This window comes from Gadus morhua, chromosome 18 (assembly GCF_902167405.1).
Source record: "Gadus morhua chromosome 18, gadMor3.0, whole genome shotgun sequence".
Classification (NCBI taxonomy): domain Eukaryota; kingdom Metazoa; phylum Chordata; class Actinopteri; order Gadiformes; family Gadidae; genus Gadus; species Gadus morhua.
In genome coordinates, this window is record NC_044065.1 from 1,338,356 (window position 1) to 1,361,417 (window position 23,062).

At 51.7% G+C, this 23,062-nt stretch overlaps 3 protein-coding genes across 4 annotated transcripts in view; 2 read left to right on the top strand and 1 right to left on the bottom strand.

Moving 5' to 3' along the window:
• Positions 1 to 5,297, top strand: part of tbx6 (T-box transcription factor 6) — a 5,945-nt gene extending 648 nt beyond the window's left edge. The window contains exons 2-9 of the mRNA XM_030340925.1: positions 961 to 1,282; positions 1,602 to 1,869; positions 2,156 to 2,299; positions 2,578 to 2,648; positions 2,797 to 2,850; positions 3,017 to 3,280; positions 3,869 to 4,520; positions 4,743 to 5,297. Of these exons, the coding sequence (XP_030196785.1) occupies positions 961 to 1,282; positions 1,602 to 1,869; positions 2,156 to 2,299; positions 2,578 to 2,648; positions 2,797 to 2,850; positions 3,017 to 3,280; positions 3,869 to 4,520; positions 4,743 to 5,003 (2,036 nt within the window). The 3' untranslated portion in view covers positions 5,004 to 5,297. The remainder of the gene's footprint in view (positions 1 to 960; positions 1,283 to 1,601; positions 1,870 to 2,155; positions 2,300 to 2,577; positions 2,649 to 2,796; positions 2,851 to 3,016; positions 3,281 to 3,868; positions 4,521 to 4,742) is intronic.
• A 363-nt stretch (positions 5,298 to 5,660) lies between these two features.
• On the top strand, positions 5,661 to 10,900 carry prodh2 (proline dehydrogenase 2). The gene is made up of 11 exons (XM_030340077.1): positions 5,661 to 6,169; positions 6,927 to 7,167; positions 7,599 to 7,789; positions 7,990 to 8,116; positions 8,193 to 8,267; positions 8,393 to 8,473; positions 8,622 to 8,765; positions 8,984 to 9,150; positions 9,369 to 9,479; positions 9,911 to 9,999; positions 10,136 to 10,900. Exons 2-11 carry the CDS (start codon positions 6,940 to 6,942, stop codon positions 10,312 to 10,314), a joined length of 1,392 nt encoding a protein of 463 aa, XP_030195937.1. The 5' UTR covers positions 5,661 to 6,169; positions 6,927 to 6,939; the 3' UTR covers positions 10,315 to 10,900.
• A 370-nt stretch (positions 10,901 to 11,270) lies between these two features.
• eif3c (eukaryotic translation initiation factor 3, subunit C) lies at positions 11,271 to 22,867 on the bottom strand. 2 transcript variants are annotated; one of them, XM_030340076.1, is made up of 24 exons: positions 22,702 to 22,867; positions 22,043 to 22,160; positions 21,779 to 21,844; positions 21,373 to 21,562; positions 20,738 to 20,863; positions 20,576 to 20,627; positions 20,285 to 20,409; positions 20,079 to 20,206; positions 19,492 to 19,639; positions 19,071 to 19,168; positions 18,837 to 18,978; positions 18,607 to 18,735; positions 18,325 to 18,418; positions 17,617 to 17,804; positions 16,839 to 17,063; positions 15,170 to 15,361; positions 14,616 to 14,787; positions 13,915 to 14,074; positions 13,741 to 13,806; positions 13,568 to 13,655; positions 13,105 to 13,270; positions 12,410 to 12,454; positions 12,087 to 12,134; positions 11,271 to 11,779 (listed from the first exon to the last, which is right to left on the bottom strand). In XM_030340076.1, the coding sequence occupies exons 2-24, from the start codon at positions 22,138 to 22,140 to the stop codon at positions 11,454 to 11,456; spliced, it is 3,072 nt and encodes a 1,023-aa protein (XP_030195936.1). In that variant the 5' UTR covers positions 22,141 to 22,160; positions 22,702 to 22,867; the 3' UTR covers positions 11,271 to 11,453. The 2 variants fall into 2 exon arrangements, with proteins under 2 accessions (XP_030195936.1, XP_030195935.1); XM_030340075.1 differs by having other exon boundaries at positions 19,486 to 19,639.
• Positions 22,868 to 23,062: the final 195 nt, after the last annotated feature.

The window sequence follows — 23,062 nt, forward strand, 5'->3', positions numbered from 1 at the left end:
GAGAGAGAGAGAGAGAGAGAGAGAGAGAGAGAGAGGGAGAGGGAGAGAGAGAGAGAGAGAGACAGAGACAGAGAGAGAGGGAGAGGGAGAGAGAGAGAGAGAGAGAGAGAGAGAGAGAGGGAGAGGGAGAGGGAGAGGGAGAGAGAGAGAGAGAGAGAGAGAGAGGGAGAGGGAGAGGGAGAGAGAGAGAGAGGGAGAGGGAGAGAGAGGGAGAGGGAGAGGGAGAGAGAGAGGGAGAGAGAGAGAGAGAGAGAGAGAGAGAGAGAGAGAGAGGCCAAAGGGAGAGACTGTGTGTTGTGAGTGGGCTAGATAGAGCATGTAACTGAGTGAGTGAGTGTGAGAGAGGCAAAATAAAAAGTGTGTGTGAGTTAGAGAAAGTATTCGTTATATAGTGTGGGTGTGTGCTGTGTTTGTATATGCGTGTGCGTGCGTGCGTTTGTGTGTGTGCGTGTTTGTGTGTGTGTGAGCACCCGACAGAGAAAGTATGTGTGTGTGCGCTGTGTTTTATAAATGTTATTATTTTGATAGATTCAGTAAGTGGATCACAGCTGTATGCCAGCAGCTTCAGGGTTCAGATGAGTTTGACATTGTTTCCTAATTCCTTTTGAAACATTTGATAGTCTCTCTGGGGCCGACACACACTGCTGTGTCTCAATGGGCTTCTGAGGGCCCCTTCATTGGCCCCTGAAAAAGACACAAAATATATTGAATAGGCTGAATCTACCTATTTGGTGATTCTTCAATTAAATATATTATTAGGATTGCAATCTTAAAATCCTTTTTTATAGCTTCAAAGATTCAAAGGTTTTGATTTGTCACATACTCATACAGGATTTGCAGTCAATCGTTGTGTGGCACACTCTGTATTTCTGTGCTTAAAATATAAATGAAATACAATAGAATAAAATATTCTGTCTATAGATTTGAACAGAAATGAATAATATAAATAGGTATACAAAGTTTACATAACTGATGTGTTTGGAGGGAATAGGAAACGATGTAGGGAACAGGGAGTGAGGGAACAAGTGAGCCGAATGGACCCGGCTGGGGCTGACCCCTGCTGTCCCTCCCCCACAGAGGGAGAGGCTCCGCCCCCACAGGGCCTGTTTCCTACCTCCTGTAACATGGCAGCAAGAGCTCCGCCCCCGAGGGCCCTGGCCCCGCCTCCCGTACCCACGGAGACCGCCGGCAAGGAGCAGGTGAAGATGGAGCTGGAGAACGCGTCGCTATGGAAACAGTTCAGCGCCGTCGGCACGGAGATGATCATCACCAAGAAGGGCAGGTGAGGTCCGGCCCCCAGAATGCACCTGGGCACACAGGTGTACACGTCTGGATAATATGGTCGAAGCCTTGCTCGCCCAGTCAGAAACATGCTCACCTTTCCTCTCTCCTCTCCCCTTGGCTCCCCCCTCCCCTCTCCTCCTCCCCCCCCCCCCTCCCCTCTCCTCCCCCCTCTCCTCCTCCCCCCTCTCCTCTCGGCTCCCCCCTCCCCTCCCCTCCTCCCCTCTACTCCCCCCTCTCCTCTCCCCTTGTCTCCCCCCTCTCCTCCCCCCTCCTCCCCTCTCCTCCTCCTCCCCTCTCCTCCCCCCTCCCCCGTCCAGACGGATGTTCCCGGGGCTGAGCGTGAAGCTGTCCGGTCTGAACCCCGCCCTGCGCTACATCCTGCTGCTGGACATCGTCCCCCTGGACAGCTCGCGCTACCGTTTCCAGGGCGACGCGTGGCAGACGGTGGGCGAGGCCGAGGCCCGGCTGCCCGACCGGGTGTTCATCCACCCCGACTCCCCCGCCACCGGCGCCCACTGGCTGGGCCGCAGCGTCGCCTTCCACCGCGCCAAGCTGACCAATCACACGCTGGACTCACAGGGACACGTACGTACCAGCTCTCTGATTGGCCAGGGACATGTGCGTACCAGCTCTCTGATTGGCTAGGGACATGTGCGTACCAGCTCTCTGATTGGTTTGTTTGCACATATCTATATATCTATATATATATATATATATATATATATATATATATAATCATGTTTGCTTGTGTATGTGTTAATTCCAGTGTGTTTATCCCTTTGTTTAATGTGTGTGTGTGTATCTCTACCATCGTGTGTGTGTGTGTGTGTGTGTGTGTACTAACCCAGTGTGTGTCCTGCTCTCTCTCCAGATCATCCTCCACTCGCTCCACCGCTACCAGCCGCGCCTCCACATCATGGAGGCGCGCGACATGCTGCGCTGGGGCGGCGCCCAGCACTCCTTCAGCTTCCCCGAGACCCAGTTCCTCACCGTCACCGCCTACCAGAACCCCAGGGTAACACACACACACGCACGCACGCACGCACGCACGCACGCACGCACGCACGCACGCACGCACGCACGCACGCACGCACGCACGCACAACCGCACACTTACCCTTTAACCCCCTAACCATCTCAACCTCCCCTCACTCTCTCACCCCCTCACCTTCTCACCCTCTCATCTCCCCTCCCCTTCTCACTCCCTCACCCTCTCACCCTCTCACCCCCTAACCGTCTCACTCCCTCACCCTCTCACCCCCTCACCCTCTCACATCCTCTCCCCCTCCCCTAGATCACTGAGCTGAAGATCAGGTCCAACCCCTTTGCAAAAGGCTTCAGAGAGGATGGAAGGAACTGCAAAAAGTAACACACACACAGACACACACACAAAACCATATAACATGCACCCCCACACACACACCAAACCATATGACACACACCAAATCACTCACACACACACACACACACACACACACAATCAAACGTTAACAGACAGTTTTGTTTCCCAAAGACAAAGAGACGCACGTCAGAAACGCAAGATGACAGAACCCCTGGATCTGGGTACGTAGAAATATCAGTGAATAAATGAATAAATATGTGGAAACTCTGTTCTGAGCACAAGCCTATACCAACTCTTTATTAAGGCAATACTACTTACTCGTTATTTAGGCAGTACCTGTATATCAAGGCAGTAGTACTACCTCTCTACTAACTCTATAGTATGTCAGCAGTACTCACTCTCTGGTGTGTCTCCCAGACGGCTCCGAGCCCGGCGACTCCTCCAGGGACCTGCAGGGTCTGCTTCTGGCCGCGCTGCCCCAGCAGCAGGACTCCTCCTGTGGGTTCAGAGACGAGGACCCGGCCCAGGTCCCGGAGCAGCACCTGGACCTGGGCCACTCCTTCATCACCTCTCACATCGACCACATGGCCGCCAGCCTGGCCAATGAGATGCAGGACACTGCAGGAAGTCACGTGTCGGACCAGATGATTGACAGGTACGTGATAGACATGATAATTAATAATACCTAGAAAATGCGGTGAGTGCTGTAGAGCAAAGTGAGTACCAATGTGTATTTCCCACCTGGGTGATGCAGCGGTTATTAGTCATAAAGCTAGGTGCGTGTTAGCATGCAGCTACCGGTGTGTATGAGCATGCAGCTAGCTGTGGTTTAGCAGTACAGCTAGCTGTGTTTTAGCAGTACAGCTAGCTGTGGTTTAGCAGTACAGCTAGCTGTGTTTTAGCACTACAGCTAGCTGTGTTTTAGCATTACAGCTAGCTGTGGTTTAGCAGTACAGCTAGCTGTGTGTTGCGGTACAGCTAGCTGTGTTTAGCATTACAGCTAGCTGTGTTTTAGCAGTACAGCTAGCCGTGTTTTAGCATTACAGCTAGCCGTGTTTAGCAGTACTGCTAGCCGTGTTTTAGCAGTACAGCTAGCTGTGGTTTAGCATTACAGCTAGCCGGGTTTAGCAGTACTGCTAGCTGTGTTTTAGCAGTACAGCTAGCTGTGGTTTAGCAGTTTAGCTAGTTTTGTGTTGCGGTACAGCTAGCGTTAAAAGCTGACGGTGTGATTTTCCATCTCCAGGTCTGAAACCTCCTACGAGCCAGGGTTCCTGTCCGCTCCTCCTCCCCCCTCCTCATCCTACACCTCTCTCCCGGACGGACCCGAGGCCGCTCTCTCTGCTGGGGGGTACCCCTGCCTGCTCTCCTCCTACCCAGACCTCACCCCCCCGCCCTCCGCCACCTCCTCCCCCCTCCCCCTGCTCCCCACGTCCCCCCCGGCCTACCCCGCCCTGGCGCCGGGCGACCCCCAGGGCTTCAGTCCCCACACCCCCCTCGACGCCCCCTACCCCCCCACCCAGGACCACGCCTCCCCCGCGGTCTTCAGCTACCCTCCACACGAGGCCACGCCCCCCCACGACCCCACGGCTCCGCCTCCCTCGGGGGCGCTGGTCAACACGCCGAGCGCTCCCACCGCGTTCCCCTTTCCCCCTCTGAACCAACCCCAGACCCCCTCCTACAGCCCCGCCCCCCCTCTCAACCAATCACAGCTCTCGTTAGCGTCCACCCCCATCCTTAACCAGACCCAGGCCCCTCCCTTCTTCCCTGCTCCGACTCTCAACCAATCCCAGTTCTCCTACCTGCCTCTGAACCAATCCCAGCTGTCCTCCTTCCCACCCAACCAATCACAACTCTCCTACCCCCCGCTGAACCAATCCCAGCTGTCCTTAGCCCAAGCTCCTCCTCTAAACCAATCCCAGTTCTCCTACCCCTCCGCGCCTCCTCTCAACCAATCACAACTGTCCTCCTTCCCTCTCAACCAATCCCAGCTCTCCTCCTTCACACACAGCTTCCCCTCCCCCTCCTTCAACCACCCCTCCTTCCAGGGTAACTCCTGCTTCCCCTCCCACCTCCCTCCCCCCTCCTTGGGCTTCCCCTCCTCCCACCTCCCTGGCCAGGGTCAGACCCCCTCCCCCTTCTTCCCCTCCCCCGCTGAGCTCCACCCCGGCTCCCCCTACCTGCCGGACATGATGCTGCACCACCCTGGCCTCTCCTCCGTCGCCCAGGGCCCCGGCCTCTACTCCTCCTTCCCCTCCTACCCGCTGCGGCTGTGTCCGGACCCCCGCTCCTCCATGCCCGTTCCCCTCAGGCACGTCTACAGACAGCCCCCGCCCCCCCAGGGGTCCTACCGGGACATGGGCCCCCGTGCCGCCTACTGAGCGTGTGCAGTTCGGATCGCGGCGGGAGTCGATCGTGTCGCCATCGATGAGTTAACTCTGGACGTTGGATAGCGCTTTTAGAAGTGGTAGCTTCGGTAGAGTCGTAGTGGTACCGGCTGAATGACGTCATGAATACAGGCTGCTCATGTTAGGAATATGTCATGGAAACAGAGTGATGATGTCATAAGGAGACTGACGTCATGAGCAGGCTGAATGAATACGTGGTGATGACGTCATCATTTGTAAACAAATGTGTAAATAGATGTTTTCTTGGATGTGTTTTTTTTTACAAAGCTCACGGTAGGATGAAAAAATAAAAATGTTTGAAAAGTATGTTTGTCTTTCTATACATCAGAAGATTATGGATCACGTTGTGTGTCCGGAACCAAATTCCCAACCACCTTACAAATGACCCTCATCATCACACTTACCAAATGTGGCCTACGATCCTAGCTGGCTGTAGGCTGGGAATGGTAGCGGTCTGTCCAGCTGTGACCTGACGGCGCTCCAGATAAAACAAGAGCGGAGGTTAATGATTGGTCCTGGTGCTTCTCAAAGTCCAGCAGGTAAACACTCGGGCTCAAGTGAACCCGAGACATTTAATCTTTTTCAGTTAAAACCCGTCGGTTCGCTCACAGATTGTTAATATACACTAATAATATCATTTGTCTATATATGAAATAATACAGACAAATAACATGAGTTTGATTTTTAATAATCATAAAAAAAAATGTAGTTCATGGTTAGCTAACTGGAACTACTCTAGCACTGACTGTGAGACCACCGCCCAGACCAAGCCAGTGGTGGGGCTGGTGTTTGTTGAGCACTGGACACTGATTAATCCACGCTAACGCGTAGATCCTCCACCACGAGCACCAGCACTCCTGGACAGACACGCTGTCCCTGCTGCTGCACCAGCACCCGTCTCCCCTGGACCCGTCTGCCCTGGACCCGTCTCCCCTGGACCCGTCTGCCCTGGACCCGTCTCCCCTGGACCCGTCTGCCCTGGACCCGTCTCCCCTGGACCCGTCTCCCCTGGACCCGTCTCCCCTGGACCCGTCTCCCCTGGACCCGTCTCCCCTGGACCCGTCTCCCCTGGACCCGTCTCCCCTGGACCCTCACCTTCTGGTCCCGAAGAGCCACTCGCCGCCACTCAAACTGAACTGGTGAGAACTCTCGTTCACAGCGGGGGATAAACTCTAGCCGAACAACTTCCGTCTGTCTTTGTGACTGAGTGCGTGAGTGAGGCCGACAGTAAGTGTGCGTGTGTCTGTATGAGTGAGGGGGTGAGTGTGTGTCTGTATGAGTGAGGGGGTGAGTGTGTGTCTGTATGAGTGAGGGGGTGATTGTGTGTCTGTATGAGTGAGGGGGTGAGTGTGTGTCTGTATGAGTGAGGGGGTGATTGTGTGTCTGTATGAGTGAGGGGGTGAGTGTGTGTCTGTATGAGTGAGGGGGTGAGTGTGTGTCTGTATGAGTGAGGGGGTGATTGTGTGTCTGTATGAGTGAGGGGGTGAGTGTGTGTCTGTATGAGTGAGGGGGTGAGTGTGTGTCTGTATGAGTGAGGGGGTGAGTGTGTGTCTGTATGAGTGAGGGGGTGAGTGTGTGTCTGTATGAGTGAGGGGGTGAGTGTGTGTCTGTATGAGTGAGGGGGTGTGTGTCTGTATGAGTGAGGGGGTGATTGTGTGTCTGTATGAGTGAGGGGGTGAGCGTGTGTTTGACTGCACACATGGTCGGTTGTATATGAACATACATCCTACCCTGACTGATGTTATTTCGCGGCCACTGTAGTCGAGCCACTCTTGTGAAAGAGAATGTTGCTTCTCAATGTGTTTTTTCCCGTTGATAAATACAGGTTGGGATTAATAGACAGAAGCTCACTCACCAGCATGCGTTTAGACCAATCAGACCTGCTGTTGCCCTCAGGTCTCCAGCGGTGATGATGATGATGATGAAGACCACAGTCCGACGTCTGCTCCCCCTGAGGTTCCTCAGTACAGGGGCCCCCTCCTCCTCCTCCGCCGCCCGGGGGCCCAGGTTGGACCCCGGGCCCCTGAGCTTCGAGGACCCAGGGGCCTTCAGAGTGAAGAGCACGAAGGAGCTGCTCCGAGCCCTGGCCGTCTTCAGGTTCTGCTCCGTCCCGCTCCTCGTCAACAACTGTGACAAGGTCAGGACTCCGTCCCTCCTCCAGGGCCGCCAACAGGAGACGTTCTGCTACGTACTCTGTTATCTAGACAGGTCCTCAAGGAGCTGGTAGGGGTAAGGGCAATCTTGGTCAAAGGTGATCGTTTGATTCCCATCGGAAAGGTTCTATTCACAATGTCCACAGTCTACATGTTGGTACCCCTACATGCTCATGGATGACTTGTTTCTGAAGTCAGTGTAAGACGCTACAGACGAGAAGTCATAATTGATCACCTCAGTTTTCGCTCAATCTCCCCACCTCTGTCTGCGTCTCTCTATCCATCTCTCTCACTCTCTCTCCACCTCTGTGTCTGCGTCTCTCTATCCATCTCTCTCACTCTCTCTCCACCTCTGTGTCTGGGTCTCTCTATCCATCTCTCACTCGCTCTCTACCTCTGTGTCTGCGTCCCTCAGCTGCTGTCGGTGGCAAGGGGCGTGTTGGGGAGGCGTGGCCTGTCTCTGTTGCTCCGCCCATTCGTCTATGCTCAGTTCGTGGCGGGGGAGACCGAGGGGGAGATCTCTCGCTCCATGACCAAGATGGCCGACCTGGGGCTCCGACCCATGCTGGCCGTGCCTCTAGAAGAGGACCTAGGAGAGAGCACCGGGTAACAAAGCTGTTACACACTGCCTAACAAAGTTAAAGTCCTCCCTGGAATATCCAGTGCAGGACTTTTACTTTGGTAACCTGGGCCTTGAGCTGGACCATCTACTGCTGCGTGTGTGTGTGTGTGTGTGTGTGTGTGTGTCTGTGTGTGTGTGTATGTGCGTGTGTGTGTATCAGGTGTAACATCTCATCTCTCCATAGGGAGCAGAGGTATGAGGAGAACATGGCATCCATGTTAGAGTGTGTGAGACTGTCCCACAGCAACGCCTGGACTACAGATCCCATGATGCAACTGAAGATCACCGCCCTGCTCAGCCCGGAGCTCTGTGTGAGTCACGGCCAATCAGAACCTCTTTCAGAGATCGTGTTCTAATGAGTTCTACTAATTCTCTGGTTGTCTTCAGGTGAAACTCACAGCGCTGCTCAAACACCAAACATCAGTCGACCTTGAAGTCCTGCTCAGAGGTCTCAACGGAGAGGTAACCCCAAACATCCTACACCGAGCCCCCATTGGCCATACATGGTCGCCAGGAAGTACAACTAGAAGAGGTGATGACCTCATATGATCACAAGCAACAGAAGCATGCCGCCTGGTCTCTTCCAGCCAATCAGGTTCCCCGGTTTGGATGAGCGGGAGAACGCCCACTTGCTCTGTGGTTTGAAGAGGCTCAACACGATAGCGGAGGTACGTATGTCGAGGATGTCGAGGATGTCGCTGACGTCACGCTGACGTCACGCTGACCGTCACGCTGACGTCGCGCTGACCGTCACGCTGACGTCGCGCTGACGTCACGCTGACGTCTCGATGTCGCGGTTGTCCTGCCGTCCCTCAGGCGAGCGTCCACAAGGTGCGGGTCCTCGTGGACGCCGAGTACACCTACATGAACCCCGCGCTCTCCCTGGTCACCATGGCGATGATGAAGAAGTTCAACCAAGGCGGCGTCTGGATCTGGAACACGTACCAGTGTTACCTGAAGGTCAGCTGACCGCCCCCCCCCAACGCAACTGTCAACAAGACACCAAATATATCACATACAGCTGTATAGCTATGGACGTGTGTTCATGTTTGTTCGTGTGTACTTGTGTATGTGTGTTCGTGTGTACTTTGTTTGTGTGTGTGTGTGTGTGTATGTACTTGTGTGTGTGTGTTTGTGTGTACTTGTGTGTGTGTGTGTGTGTGTGTGTGTGTGTGCAGGAGTCCCGCGGCTTCCTGCAGGAGGCGCTGGACGTGTCCTCCAGGGAGGGCTTCAGCGTGGGGGTGAAGCTGGTGAGAGGAGCCTACATGGACAAGGAGAGGAGGCAGGCGGAGAAAGAGGACCGCCCAGACCCTGTTCACGACAGCTGGGAGAACACTAACCACAGGTACCAGCACGCACGCACGCACACAGGAAATAAGTATCTGGATAAGCAATGAATATGATGATAAATTATGAATATGCCAACATAACCGGAGGAAATATTGTTCAATAGATCAATTTTATAAGCCTTTTATAGCCTAGCCTAGTCCGAGTTCTTGGCCTAAAAGCTTGGGGTTAGCTAGTTTACAAATGTTAGCGACTCTTACTCTTTCTTTTCCTTAGCTACAACGGAAACATGGAACTCCTGATGGACCTCATCTCCCAGGATCCTCAGCGGTACCGCGTCATCATCGCGACGCACAATGAGGAGTCAGTCCGCCGCACCGTCCAGAGGTTAGCAGTAGGAAGAACCCGTGGCTAGCATGACGACACACCATAATGTTAGCATGATACCTACCGAGAGGTACGCACGATGACTCTAAACCAGAATAATTTAAAAAACATTGGGTCTGATGCTTTTTTTTGGCACCTTCACCGTTAACTGACTTATTTGCGGAGTTTGATTACGTTTTTTTGAATCTGCTTCCAAACCAGTCAGTCCGCAAAGTCAGTTAATAATAAATACATGACCTTTATGACTCCTATCAAACCATTTAAACAATTCATCATCAAAAAATCATAAAATATCTAGAGATTATAAGGTAGTTATCGCCTGCGACCCCATAAATGGGGAGCCAACCCACTAGTTGGGAAACACTGATCTATAGACAGCAGTTCCTTGGTTTGTGATTGGATTAATTGTCTGTTGTGTGTCTGACTGACAGGATAGAAGAGCTGGGAGTAGATAAAGAAGGCGGCTCTGTGTGTTTCGGTCAGCTGCTAGGGATGTGTGACCACGTCTCCCTCACACTGGGTAAGGTCCTCACCTCCTCCTCACCCTCTCATCACTTCCCCATCCACCAAATTACTCTGCATCCCATTCACCCAAAATGCTAATCAATGTATTCTTCCTTCCCCATGGCCCCCTCCTGACCCTGGCCGACCCCCAGCGGAGCAGGGCTATGCGGTGTACAAGTCGGTCCCGTACGGCTCGGTGGAGGACACGATGCCCTACCTGGTGCGCAGGGCCCAGGAGAACCGCACCGTGCTGCAGGGGATCCGCAAGGAGAGGGACCTCCTCCGGCTGGAGTTACACCGGAGGATGCGCCTTGGGAGAGGCGGGCGCTAGAGCGTGATGTGAAGCGTCTACTAATGAGGAGGAGAGAGGACGGGAGACTCTGGGATGTCTTGAAACGTTGTAGACACAGTCATTGTTAAATGTATTATTTTGCGATACAAATAGTATCACACTGAGTGATGTAAAACAGTGATGAAGATACGTTATGTTTGGGGGGATTACAATTAATTGGTTTTAATGAGGAATATTTGGTGGCAACGGGAGCTTGCCGCATTTTCATACGTAGCCTACTCAATGTATCTAGACTAGAGGTTTACTTTTTTGTTAGCCTGTAGCTTATGTTTTGTTCAGCACATTCATCTTTAAAGTCCCTTTCTCAACACGAAAAAGGGGCAAATGTGAGAGAAGACAGGATGACCGTCTTTTCAAACCATTAAAATAACAGTCACTTGCCAAATGGAGAGAAGGAACGGAGGTGGGATATGCGACACTTGCACCGCGTCACGAGTAAACCTCCAGGACCAGCAGCCGCTGAAGAACAATTAACACCTCCGGTAATGGTGACAATCATGTTACACGTTTACTTCCCACTGTAAAGACTCTTGACTTGATTAAAAAGAAATACATTGTTACATGACTAATCTCCTGTGAGTAAACATTAATTACCCTAGCACATTGTACATATTGCAAGTATTACTACTTACAATAAATGAATAGGCACATCAGCTCACTCCATGCGTTGTTCAGTATAAGTCAATTAATTACCAGTTTCTCAGTTACTAAATGGGGTGTATGCTGCCATCTTTTTACCCCCCAACATCCCTGTACCCGAGACGAATCTGCGAGTTTACTATATTTGCTGAGTGCTTTTCCGATTGACCTACTGACGCGTCACTTGAGATCAGCGCACCTAAACACTATTGCGAACCCGAGGCGCTATACTGACCCCTAGTGGCCAAGAGGGTAACGCACTGCACACGGCTTTAAAGAACAAACGGTACACGGTATAATTGGGTTGAACAGTTTATTTATCAACCAATAGGAATAGTTCACTGTGATCTGGTTGCGGTACAATGGCCGTACTTCAAACACCGTCATCACATAATAAAAGCCCGCCAGTGTAGAAAAGGAGGCTTGGAGAGGAGAGTATGGGTCTTCAGGCGGTCTGGGTTCAGGAGGCAGGGGGTCGTCTAGTAGTTGCTCTGGTCCCGGTTCTGGTGGTTCCTGTAGCCGCCGTAGCCGCCGCCACCGCCACCCCCACGCTGATAGCCGCCCTGGTAGCCGCCCTGGTAGCCTCCCTTGTAGCCGCCCTGGTAGCCGCCCTGGTTGCCGTCGCGGTTGCCTCCCTGGTTCCCGTCGCGGTTCCCGTCGCGGTTCCCTCCCTGGTACCCGCCCCGGTACCCGCCCTGGTAGCCTCCCTGGTTGCCGTCGCGGTTGCCTCCCTGGTTGCCGTCGCGGTTGCCTCCCTGGTACCCGCCCCGGTACCCCCCCTGGTAGCCTCCGCCCCGCTGGCCGTCTGTCGGGAGACGGGAGAGAGGAGGAGCGGAGGTTAGGCTCAGGGGTCAAACCCACTGTTGCTAGGCAACAAGCCCGGCCCAGACACTTCACAGCCGGCCGGATACTCGTGTGTGAGAATGTGTGCGTATATACGTGTATTTGGTGAAAGAAGGAAACATCAGATGCGAGGTTAACTGGACTACGAGATGAGGAAGAGTTGACGGTGTCATGAGGAAGGAGGTGTGGCTTGTGATTAGCATAGAGAGCTAGCTTAGCATGGAGGTGAGCTCAGTGGGCGCGTGAGGAGAGAGTGAATCGGTACCTACCTCCACCCCGGTAACCACCCTGCCTCTGCTGGTAACCTCCTCGGTTTTCTGAAAAATGAAGTTAAAACAAGTTGAACACCTCGCTGGCGACGGTCACACTCCCAACATCACACGGCAGCATTCAGGAGCCAAGTCACAACCTTCCTGGTCATCAATTCTTACAAATCCACCCTTCAGCATCCAAGCTCGCCGCTCAATTAGCAACCAAGCTACATGCAAAATAAGTGACAAATATATGCTATATTAGCCGCCAATTTAAACCAGCGTCCGAGCTGGTTCTCAGTTGTTTTGGGCGTCTGGTTTCACAGACCGTCTTCACGTACCTCTCTGGTAGCCTCCCTGCTTCTGTTGGTAGGAGCCCTTCTGGTCTGAAACACAGGGCACATTGATAGAGTCTTTAGAGTTATAGTAGCGGTGGTTTCTAGTGTGCCTGATGCTAGACTAGGTGTGTACAGGGTGTGGGCTCAAATACATAATAAGGACAATAGTTATTCATACAATCAGCATCTTTTATAATTTATAATATAATGGTTAATTGATGTATACAATGCTCCTACTCCATTTCAAAAACACACGTCAAACACTGCAGTACTCATGAGAGATGTTGACTGCCTCGTGTGTCTCCTGATATTAATGTGTGGAATATTTCATCATCCAGCCCGAGAGCTTTAAGCTCATGGGCCTTTCATCTTTGGTCCGGCTCGTTGTGTTAAGGCCGAGTTATTGTTCCACGTTGACGCAAAGACCACGCAGTCTCGTCCACGCAGCCGCGTCCACGCAGCCGCGTCCACGCAGCCGCCAACCCGTTCTGGTTTTAAGTCGGGGTTACGTCAGCGGACCAATCACAGCCCTTGCTGCTGAGTCGCCTCGACTGATGGTTACAATACTTGGGAGGCGCACATCAGGGGCTCGAGGAGGGTCCGTGAACCCCCTCGCGTTGCGTCAACGTGGAACCATACCGGAGCCTTGAGCCCCTTGAGGCGGCCATGCCTGAGATAAGAGAGGCTCGCGGCCTCACCTCGGTTGAAGTAGCCTCCGTACACGCCCTGCTTGAGGTCGAACACGCGCTCGTTGTTCTCCACCAGGCCGCCCAGCTTCTCCGCCAGCTGCAGCGCCATGTTCTGCAGGGAGGTGGGCTCCGTGCGATGCATCACCACCGTCTGGGTGGGCTGGTCCAGAGACGCCTGGGACACACACACACACACACACACACACACACACACACACACACACACACACACAAGATCAGACATGATCCGATACCTCGTTTCTGAAACACTAATCAGATATTTAGTCAAGAATGATTTAAATATGGCCTTTGACTGACACACACCCACACGTATTGATAACAGTAATCAGATATTTAGTCTAAAATCTAGCAGTGTTCATGAATATGGTCTGTCGGTTATATACATCTACTTTCTTTGATCTTGAGGAATTGGGACCTTAAAGCGAACCAATGCAGTGGTGCGACCCTTTACCATGAGCTCCTCGTTGATGATCATCTTGCTGATGATGGAGTGGACCATGGCCAGCTCCAGCTCAAACATCTCGGACAGAGTGCCCATGCTGGAACACAACACACAACACCGTCAGACCGCTGGACGCACAGCACCGTGCGGGCCAGGTGAGCTCAGAGGGGCCGCGCCGTTACCTGATGGAGTCGTACACGCTGCTGTACGTGAACAGGTAGGTCCTCAGCGACTCCTCCTGGATCTTCCTGCACGACAAACAACAAACACTTAGGCAGCTCCTTCAGCAGCCCGCTATGGGTGGACTGTAACGCGTGTCACTAAGGGGGGGGGGGGGGGGGGGGTGTCCCTCTCACCTGACGAGCATCTCCCTGACGCACTGGGTCTCGGGGAACAGGTCCCACACCTTGCTGTTCATCTTCTCGTTGATGATGAACGAGTGGCAGGTGCGCCAGTCCCCCATCTTCATGGCCTTACTGGCCGCCACCACGTGCTCCCTCATGCTCTCTGGGGGGCCTGGGGGGGAGAGGAGGGGTTAGGACCAGGCGGCAAGGACCAGGCGGCAAGGACCAGGGGACAAGGACCAGGGGGCAAGGACCAGGGGGCAAGGACCAGGGGGCAAGGACCAGAGGGCAAGGACCAGGGGAGGACCAGGAGTAGAAAATAGGGCTGGGCGATTAATCTCATTTTGATCGCGATTCGATTTGAATGTCAAACGATCACAAAATTAACATAATCGAGTAGAAAAAAAATACCGGATACATATCTGTATATCAATATAGATTGGAACATTTTCTTTTTGACCATTTTGTGTATTTCTAAAGGCGACTTTTCAAAGTTCTGACTTGCGTTTTTTTGGCATGCTGGAGAAATACAACACGTCTTCAAACTCAAAAACAATCGTTTGAATAATCGTGATCTCAATATTGACCAAAATAATGGTGATTATGATGTCTCCCACATCCGAGCCGCCCTAGTAGGGCAGGCGTCCCGTGGGGCCCCCTAGTGGGGACCCAGAGCGCTGCGTGGTCAGAGAGGCAGGAGGCGGCAGGCTCACCGAGCAGCGGCTGTCTCTCCCCCACTCGGAGCTGGTGGTGGAACTGTTTGCTGATCATTCGTCGCCGGGCGTCAAACTCGTGCGCCGCCATGTAGGGGATCTCCAGCAACATGGCCGACACCAGGTACACGCACTCCAGCAGCTCCAGGTTGATGTGCATGTGGAACGGCACCTGAAGACACAGGGGTCACGTGTCAGCGCCGTAGGACACTTTAATGTACACATCTGGGGACGTATGTAGGGCCCTGTTAAATACCCACAATGCACCATGAAAGAAGTGCACAACTGCTATGCACTTATCCACCCATTACTTCCCACTGCGCACAGCAGTTTGCACTGAGCACAGAAACGTTCTGAATTCCCCGTAAACTTAAATCGCATACTAGTGTTCGTTATATCTTGAATTAGGGAACTAGTGAACCAATTACAACGAGGCCTTAGTTTGGTTCGTCTAACCAGCAGGAAGCAGCTAGGGTGTGTGTGTGTGTGTGTGTGTGTGTGTGTGTGTGTGTGTGTGTGTGTGTGTGTGTGTGTGTGTGTGAGGTGACTCCCACCTGTCTCCTCTTCTCGATCTTCTCCTGCTCAGCGTTCCTCTCCTGCATGTTCCTCATCAGCAGGCCCTGTCCCAGCAGCTCCTTGGCGCGGCCGGACGACTGGATGTCCAGCAGGGCGTTGTGGGCGTCCTTGATCATGCCCTGGCGGAAGGCGCAGATCCCCAGCTGCACCATGGTTCTATTGTACAGGATCTGGATGAGACGCACGGGTTAGGGCTTGTTTACCTGTACAGGTGTGAGTGCAGCAGGTTACCTTTACAGGTGTGAGTGCAGCAGGTTACCTGTACAGGTGTGAGTGCAGCAGGTTACCTGTACAGGTGTGAGTGCAGTAGGTTACCTGTACAGGTGTGAGTGCAGCAGGTTACCTATACAGGTGTGAGTGCAGCAGGTTACCTGTACAGGTGTGAGTGCAGCAGGTTACCTGTACAGGTGGGGGTGTAATGCTAAACCTCTAAAAGGTGAGCAATAAGCAGTTAACCTGTACCGACAGGTGTAGACTAGAACCACAGTTCAACCAGAATTTACATGTACAGGTATGGAGATTTACCCGCAGAGATGTAAATGCAGTGGTTTACTTTTATAGGTGTGTACGTAGCGGCTTAACTGTAGCGATGAGTGTAAGTGTTTACCTGCACAGGTAATCCGCTAAACTAACCTGTAGTGGTTTACCTGTACAGGTAATCCGCTAAACTAACCTGTAGTGGTTTACCTGTACAGGTAATCCGCTAAACTAACCTGTAGTGGTTTACCTGTACAGGTAATCCGCTAAACTAACCTGTAGTGGTTTACCTGTACAGGTAATCCGCTAAACTAACCTGTAGTGGTTTTCCTGTACAGGTAATCCGCTAAACTAACCTGTAGTGGTTTACCTGTACAGGTAATCCGCTAAACTAACCTGTAGTGGTTTACCTGTACAGGTAATCCGCTAAACTAACCTGTAGTGGTTTACCTGTACAGGTAATCCGCTAGTCTCAAAGTTTTGACAGCTGAGGGCTAATTTAGGAACCCAAAATTTGACTGATGGCCGCCAAAGGAACAAAAATTAGGCGGGAAACGCCGTCAGCATCCCAGTGGTGGAAAAAAAAACATAACCCCGTGGACCTCTGGGAGGGAGGCCAAGTGAGGTCTGAATCACAAAACTGAGATTCATCCTTTCAAAGTAATGTACAGTCGGATTAAAACTAACAAATGTAAAAGGATTTAATTGAAAGCTAGAGAGAGTCGACTTTTCTCTTTCTATTTATTTATTTTTGTTTAAATTAATATTGATGTAATAAGTATAATGTATGTATATATATTTTTTTTTTTACTTACATCTGCAAGTCATTGCGGGCCGACAGGAATGTTTCTGCGGGCCGCACTTTGAGAACCAATCCGCTAGTCTAACCCGTAGCGGTCAGTATGGTCTTATTCCGTAGCCTAGCCTGTAGCGGTCAGTATGGTCTTACTCCGTAGCCTAGCCTGTAGAGGTCAGTATGGTCTTACTCCGTAGCCTAGCCTGTAGCGGTCAGTATGGTCTTACTCCGTAGCCTAGCCTGTAGCGGTCAGTATGGTCTTACTCCGTAGCCTAGCCTGTAGCGGTCAGTATGGTCTTACCCCGTAGCCTAGCCTGTAGCGGTCAGTATGGTCTAACTCCGTAGCCTAGCCAGCTACAGTCAGCGGGTCTCACCTGTACGGGCGGGTCGGCGTGCTGGATGTTGTCCTGCAGGTGGCTCATGAGCATGAGGTCGCGGGCCTGGTACCAGCGGGAGTGCAGTGCGTGGTGGTAGATGTGGCAGAGGATGGCGCAGGTCCTGATGCGGTCGGTGCGGTCCTTGGCGTAGATGAACTTGCAGAGGCGGTCCATGATGACGGCACTGTCTTCGCCCTCGCTCTCCTCCTGGTCCTGCTCAGACTTCACAAGGCAAGGTCGTAGGTCAAAGTCAACTTTGTTCTCATTGGCTAAATATGGACCACATGCAGAGGAATCGAAATCGGGTTTATCTCCGAACCACGTCCCTGTCCCATTGTTCCGTATACATTTCAGGAGATCCCCAGCGTTTGAAATAACACTTGATTAACCAGGTGTTAACTTCTATTTACGTTCAGTAACCTCTGCCGGTAGGTCCAGTTGTATTTCTGAATTCCTTATTCATTAGCCTGGGGATGACACGGTTATGTGAGCTTGTGTTATGTTGATGTGTCGCAAGTTTGCATCCAGAGGAATTCTACTCTGTGCTTGGAAATCGAAAACTAATGGAGAGATTCCGGAATACTACGCAGTTGGGAAGTGGCCCGTCTACCTGATCACAGTTCAAAGTGTAAATCACATCAAAATAACCATAAGACACAAAATATATCAATGTTTTCATGAACAGAACATTAAGGCGGCCACATGAACACAGGCCAGGTTAGTCTCGAACGCCTCCGGAAGAACACGGCTGTTTGGACAAAGACCCCCCCCTCACCTTGGTCTCTGCCACTAGGCCGAGGCTGCGTCGGTGGGCCTTGTAGTCAAACTTGTAGTAGGTGTGCATGATGCGGCGCAGGTAGATGCGGCACACCTCCTCCGTGCTGCCCTTGGTCTCCAGGTAGGACAGCAGGCGGTCGATGATGCCGCACACGTGTCCCTCGTCCTTCAGGTTGTCCACGTACTCTGCGGACGCAAACACAGTCACAGTCGTCTTCAGCGTGGGGGTCACAGGGTGAAGCACTAAATCCCTTTTTACACTTCAGGAATGCCCGCAGAACGTGTGTTAATTAAGGGGTTTTCCGTCAGATGGGGGGGGTGCACTCTTTTACAGATGAACCGGTTATGCTTATTTTCATGCAGTCTGTCAGACTTGCGTGATCTAAACACATGAATGAAGAGTAAATTAAGTTTAGATAATTGTATACTTTTGTATAATATTTTAAATGATCTTAGTTAAGGCTGCTGGCGTGTGTTGCTTAGGCGGACGCCTAAGCTGTAAAGTGCTGCGGGAAACCCTGCAGTTGAAAACGGATAGTAATACCGTGACGATATTCACGACTGTTGGATCGTATTTCTTTTGAAAGGTGCAGGCAGCAGTTGCTGAACCGGGGATTTACCAGAGTGTGTTTCAGAGTGACTGGGGAGTCCGTCATGGAACACAATGTTGAATGGGGGTCAGAGAGGAGGAGTGAGTCGGCCGTACCTTGGGAATGGGGGTCTGTGTTCTGCATGATCTTGGTGAACTCCTCGTCCATTCTCTCCACGAGCGTCAGGATACACCCTCGCACCCTGAAGGGCTGCAACACAAAAGGCAGATTACGTCTCTGTTCGCTAAAAACATTTTCTGATGGTAGAGATAATATTCCAGGTTACTAAATTACCTGATCCGATTGGCTCGTTACGTTGATTTACAGTTCATTTAATGAACAGCTCTGATTGGTGACATCATAGACCAGGTGAGTAAGCAGATCGTTCTGATTGGTACCTGTGACTCGATTATGGCCAGGTTCTCGCTGTCCTCGGCGATGTTCTCCCCAATGAAGATGTTGCTGTTTTCAAACAGGATGTCCAACAGCTCATCGATGCACTCCAAACACTTCTTCCACATGTCCGCCTGCAGGGAGGAGAAGGTCCATGAGGATACCGCCGCGGGTGCAACGCGTCGCCCCCCCCCACAGCTCCATGGAGCAGCGGCCGAAGGCCCCGTGAAGTTACCTTCATGAACGCGGCCAGGTTGGGGTTGTAGTCGTAGAGGGAGGCGATGATGTTGAACTTGATCTTGACCAGGATGCCCTGGCCCAGGTTGTGCTCGCCTGAGATACCAGCCAGCAGGTGGAGCAGCTCGATCTGGGCCGCTCTGGAACCGGGAGAACCAGGGTTAGAACCAGGGGGAGAACCACCAGAACCAGGCTGGGAACCAAGAGCCTACCGGTTGGGAGCGGGGGTTACCTGTCAGTTCCCTTCTTTCCTCTGGCCTGCAGGATCTCGTTGAGCTTCTTCACCACCACGGTCGTGTTGATCTCGGTTCCCTTGGCGAACATCTTGGGCTAATCCTGCCAAACAGGCAGAAGCGTTGAGACAGGAAATCCTCATCGTACCACCTAGCCTAGTCTAGAGTTTACCAGTAATTATTTAATCTAATCCTTCTATATTGTACTTAGAATTACAAGACTAAAAACAAACTGTAGTTGATACGCAAACGTTAGAAACAGACTCATCCATTTCGATTGAATTTGAGGCGACACAGACAACGTTGTTCTAAAAGGAGGTGTTGAGCTCTCCGTACGTGACCATTCAATTAAGCTAATCGAGTCTAAAACATGTCTAAACATGTTACATCACTACAGAGGGTAGTCTCCCGCACCTTTACCAGAGGAACGCCGCCCTTGACTTTCTCCCAGCCGCCCTCGCCTTCCTCGCCGGCCTCCTCCTCCGCCTCCTCCTCTAGGCGCTCCTTCTTCTGCTTCTTCTTCCTCTGCTCACGCTTCTTGTCCAGACCCTTCTCTCCCTCCTGGGTCCTAGGAGGCAGGGTACACACACACAGCCTGGTTAACACACAGCCTCCTCTTACCCCCGGTCAGTCTCACACGGGGAGCCACCTGTATGTGATGGGTGGACCCCCGTCCCGATACAGATTATCTCCTCCCTCAGCCTAAACTGATGACCAATACGGCCTGCCGATTGTCTTGAGACGATACTTGGAGCCGATACTGCTTTTGCTCCCTCAATTGACATCGTAAAAATGACACAATGATGATTACAAATCCCAAATTGAAAAGGGAACAGTTATTGAACTGTCTGCAAATCATGCCAAGGGAAAAAAGAATAATAAATAAATAATAATCTGCGAATGTGTATCGGCCGCTACACTTAAAAAAACGCAACTATCGGCCGGCCGGCTAGTCTTATAAGTCTGTTTACATCCGTTAGCATGCAGGCTTTAGCACTCATACTCACTTCTTGAGGAAGCGGCATGCGAGCGATGAGCTCTTTCCCTCTCCATCTTCGGAGCTCGAACTGCCGCTGTCCTCCGAGTCCTCACCCCAGTCTTCATCATCCTCATCATCACTTGATGAAGCCTCATCCTGAGGAAGAGTTCAGTATTAGTGTATATTATACGTGCGTGCGTGTGCGTGCGTGCTTGCTTGTGTGTGTGTCCTCACCCCAGAACCCTTGGCCCCCTTAAGGAACTTGTTGGCCTCGGGTACGGCCTCCTTCTTCAGGAAGTTCTTGGCTGTCATGCCCTCTCCTCCCTCCTCCTCATCATCACTACTACCCGAAGAAGAGCCTATAGCACAGCAGGAAGTCATCATACAGTGAACACCCCGTCACAATGAAGGCTACACCCATTTATTTTACGAATATACTTTGAATCTGAAACGTATGAATAAAAGGAACACCTTTTGATGAAAACTTCTCAGTCCAATATTAAAATATTTAAACATTAAACTCACCCGATTCCTCCGCCTCTTTCTCCTCTTCCTCATCGGCGGACTCTTGGGGATTCTAGGAGAGAGAGAGAGAGAGAGAGAGAGGAGGGGGGGGGGGGGGTGAGTGAGGGTCTAACGGCCATCCAGCAGAGCATGTAGTAGTGGTAGTAGTAGTAGTTCCTGTACCTCTTTGTAGGCAGCGATCTCCGTCTCGTAGTCGCGGTTGTACTTGCGGATCTTCTGCCGCAGGGAGCTCAGAGACTTGGCGTTGTTCTTGTTCATCTTCTTCTTGCCCTCCTTGTCCTCCCACAGCTGGAAGGAAGTGACATCACAACACATCAGTACTCTGGTCCAAGACCGATAAGGATGAAAAGGCCAGCATGCTTAAAACATCCCTTAAATGTATGGATGCCATTCAGCAACTAATCTGGTTGAGGTCAACTAAAATGGTTAACTAACCTAGCTGAGGTAGTCCTCTAGTTATCTACCATGGTTGCGGTGGTCCTCTCGTTAACCTTAAGTGTTAACTCAGCTGGTTGATGAAGTATTCTAGCAAACTAACCTGGTTGAGGTAGTCCTCAAAAAAACAAACCTGCTGAGGGCTAACTAGCCTGGTTGAGGTAGTCCTCCAGTAGACTAACCTGGTTGGGGTAGTCCTCAAGCTAACTAACTTGGTTGAGGCAGTCCTCAAGCTAACTAACTTGGTTGAGGTAACCCTCTGGCTTACTAACTTGGTTGAGGTAACCCTCTGGCTTACTAACCTGGTTAAGGTAATCCTCTAGCTAACTATCCTGGTTGAGGTAATCCTCTAAATAACTAACCTGGTTAAGGTAGTCCTCGAGGTCAGCCAGCAGGCGGATGTAGAAGGGGGGCACCCCCTCCTTGTCCACTATAGTTTTACTCTTGAGGAACGCTCGACACAGCTGATCAAACTCCTCCAGGCACTTCGCCATGTCTCGGATCTTCATGGCGTTCCGGATGGTCTTGATCAGGTTGGTCAGCTCCTCGAACCTGGCCACAGTTACACAACATCGGGTCAACACACCAGCCACTGATTCAACATACTGCAATGGCTTATAAACTGAAAGGAAGTTCTGAGTCAATACGAACCACCATCAACTGTTACGGTTTGGTTGGATGTAGAGCACCTTGCATTGTTTGTTATGGCAGCGTTTCCCAGCTGATGGAGTTCACAGGTTAACAGACACTTTCTCATGGTCCACTCACCTCTTGTCCTTGGCACTGCGAACAACCCTCTTGGTGTCCTCCTCATCATCGCTAAGCAACAGCGACCTGGAGGGGTGGACAACATACGGTTGAGATCAATTCACTACCAACAAGGGCTGGTATGTCAGATACTGGCCAATGTTCAGAGTCTAGTTGGACAGATATACTTGTAAACAGGTACAGGTATTGATTGGGGAGGTGGCCTGGTTACGCCTAACAGCCTGAAGTGTATGACACCGCTTTAAAAACACAGGTACTACTCACTGCCTGAAGTTGGGTCCCGATGTTTTGGGGGTGATCTCGTCCGCAGACGAGGATTCCTCCGACTCGCTGTCGGAGCCGGTGGCGAAGAACCGCGACATGTCTCCAGGGGGGGGCTGATCTGGAGGACCCGACACAGTACGTTAGTTACATGTTTTCACTAAGCACACCGGTACTAATCAACAGGTAAGGCAACAACGATAGGTCAAAGTTTTTGTTTCTTTTTGTATATGCTACCGCTATATGACCGCTTCAGTACTATCTCGATCTCATCATCCACATGCTAACAACCCGCTATCGCTAGCCAGCATCACATGCTAACAACATGCTACAATTACGCGACGCCGGCTAACCATCGGCACTGACAGCTGGTTCACCGGATTATGATGTCGTCATATTTCGCTCAGAGCCAAAGCTTTACGTATGGCAGTACTTCAGTAAAGACGTATAGTCCTAAGAAGCTACTGATATATTAAGGTTGTTTATCAGCCGTGTGTACCACACCGGCCAGACCTAGAGGATGTGGCGCGGAGCTAATGCTAGCATGCCGCTACCGCTACCACCACGGGGGTAGAGCAGGGCCTTCCCATATGCCGGGGCGAACCTCCCCAACACACGCACCCGACGCCCACAATTACAGCCACGGGTTCCCGGGGACTTACCTATGTCCTTATGGAAATACTTCTGTGGTGTACGAGGTCAGTTTTGTACGTTTTATAATCCAGGTTTGCGATTGACGGCCGCAACTGAAAGCGTGCAGAGCCGCGTAGGACACTGGCGAATGAAAAGGAAGTGGCTCCGGATCCGCCGCCGATCTGGTGTGGAGTAGGAGGGTGGCAGTGGTGCTGCCGCCTAGCGGATACTATACGAATATTTACGTTTGAGGCCTTACGCGTTGGACCAACAGTCCAAAGCAAAAAAAAAAAATCACAGATGAAAATGAATTGAAGGCCCATTTATTGCCAAGCAAAAATCATGTTACGAATCTCACATTTCTTCAAATCGTTTGTCGCTTTAATGATG

Bases quoted from the DNA above. Each gene is read 5' to 3' on its own strand.
- prodh2 (XM_030340077.1), top strand. From the start codon at position 6,940: ATGATGATGATGATGAAGACCACAGTCCGACGTCTGCTCCCCCTGAGG. The intron at 8,117-8,192 runs GTGAGTCACGGC...GGTTGTCTTCAG, and splicing joins TGCTCAGCCCGGAGCTCTGT to GTGAAACTCACAGCGCTGCT. The intron at 8,474-8,621 runs GTACGTATGTCG...GCCGTCCCTCAG, and splicing joins GGCTCAACACGATAGCGGAG to GCGAGCGTCCACAAGGTGCG.
- eif3c (XM_030340075.1), bottom strand. From the start codon at position 22,140: ATGTCGCGGTTCTTCGCCACCGGCTCCGACAGCGAGTCGGAGGAATCC. The intron at 21,563-21,778 runs GTGAGTGGACCA...AACTGTGGCCAG, and splicing joins CGCAGTGCCAAGGACAAGAG to GTTCGAGGAGCTGACCAACC. The intron at 18,736-18,836 runs GTAACTTCACGG...TCCTCCCTGCAG, and splicing joins ACCTGGCCGCGTTCATGAAG to GCGGACATGTGGAAGAAGTG.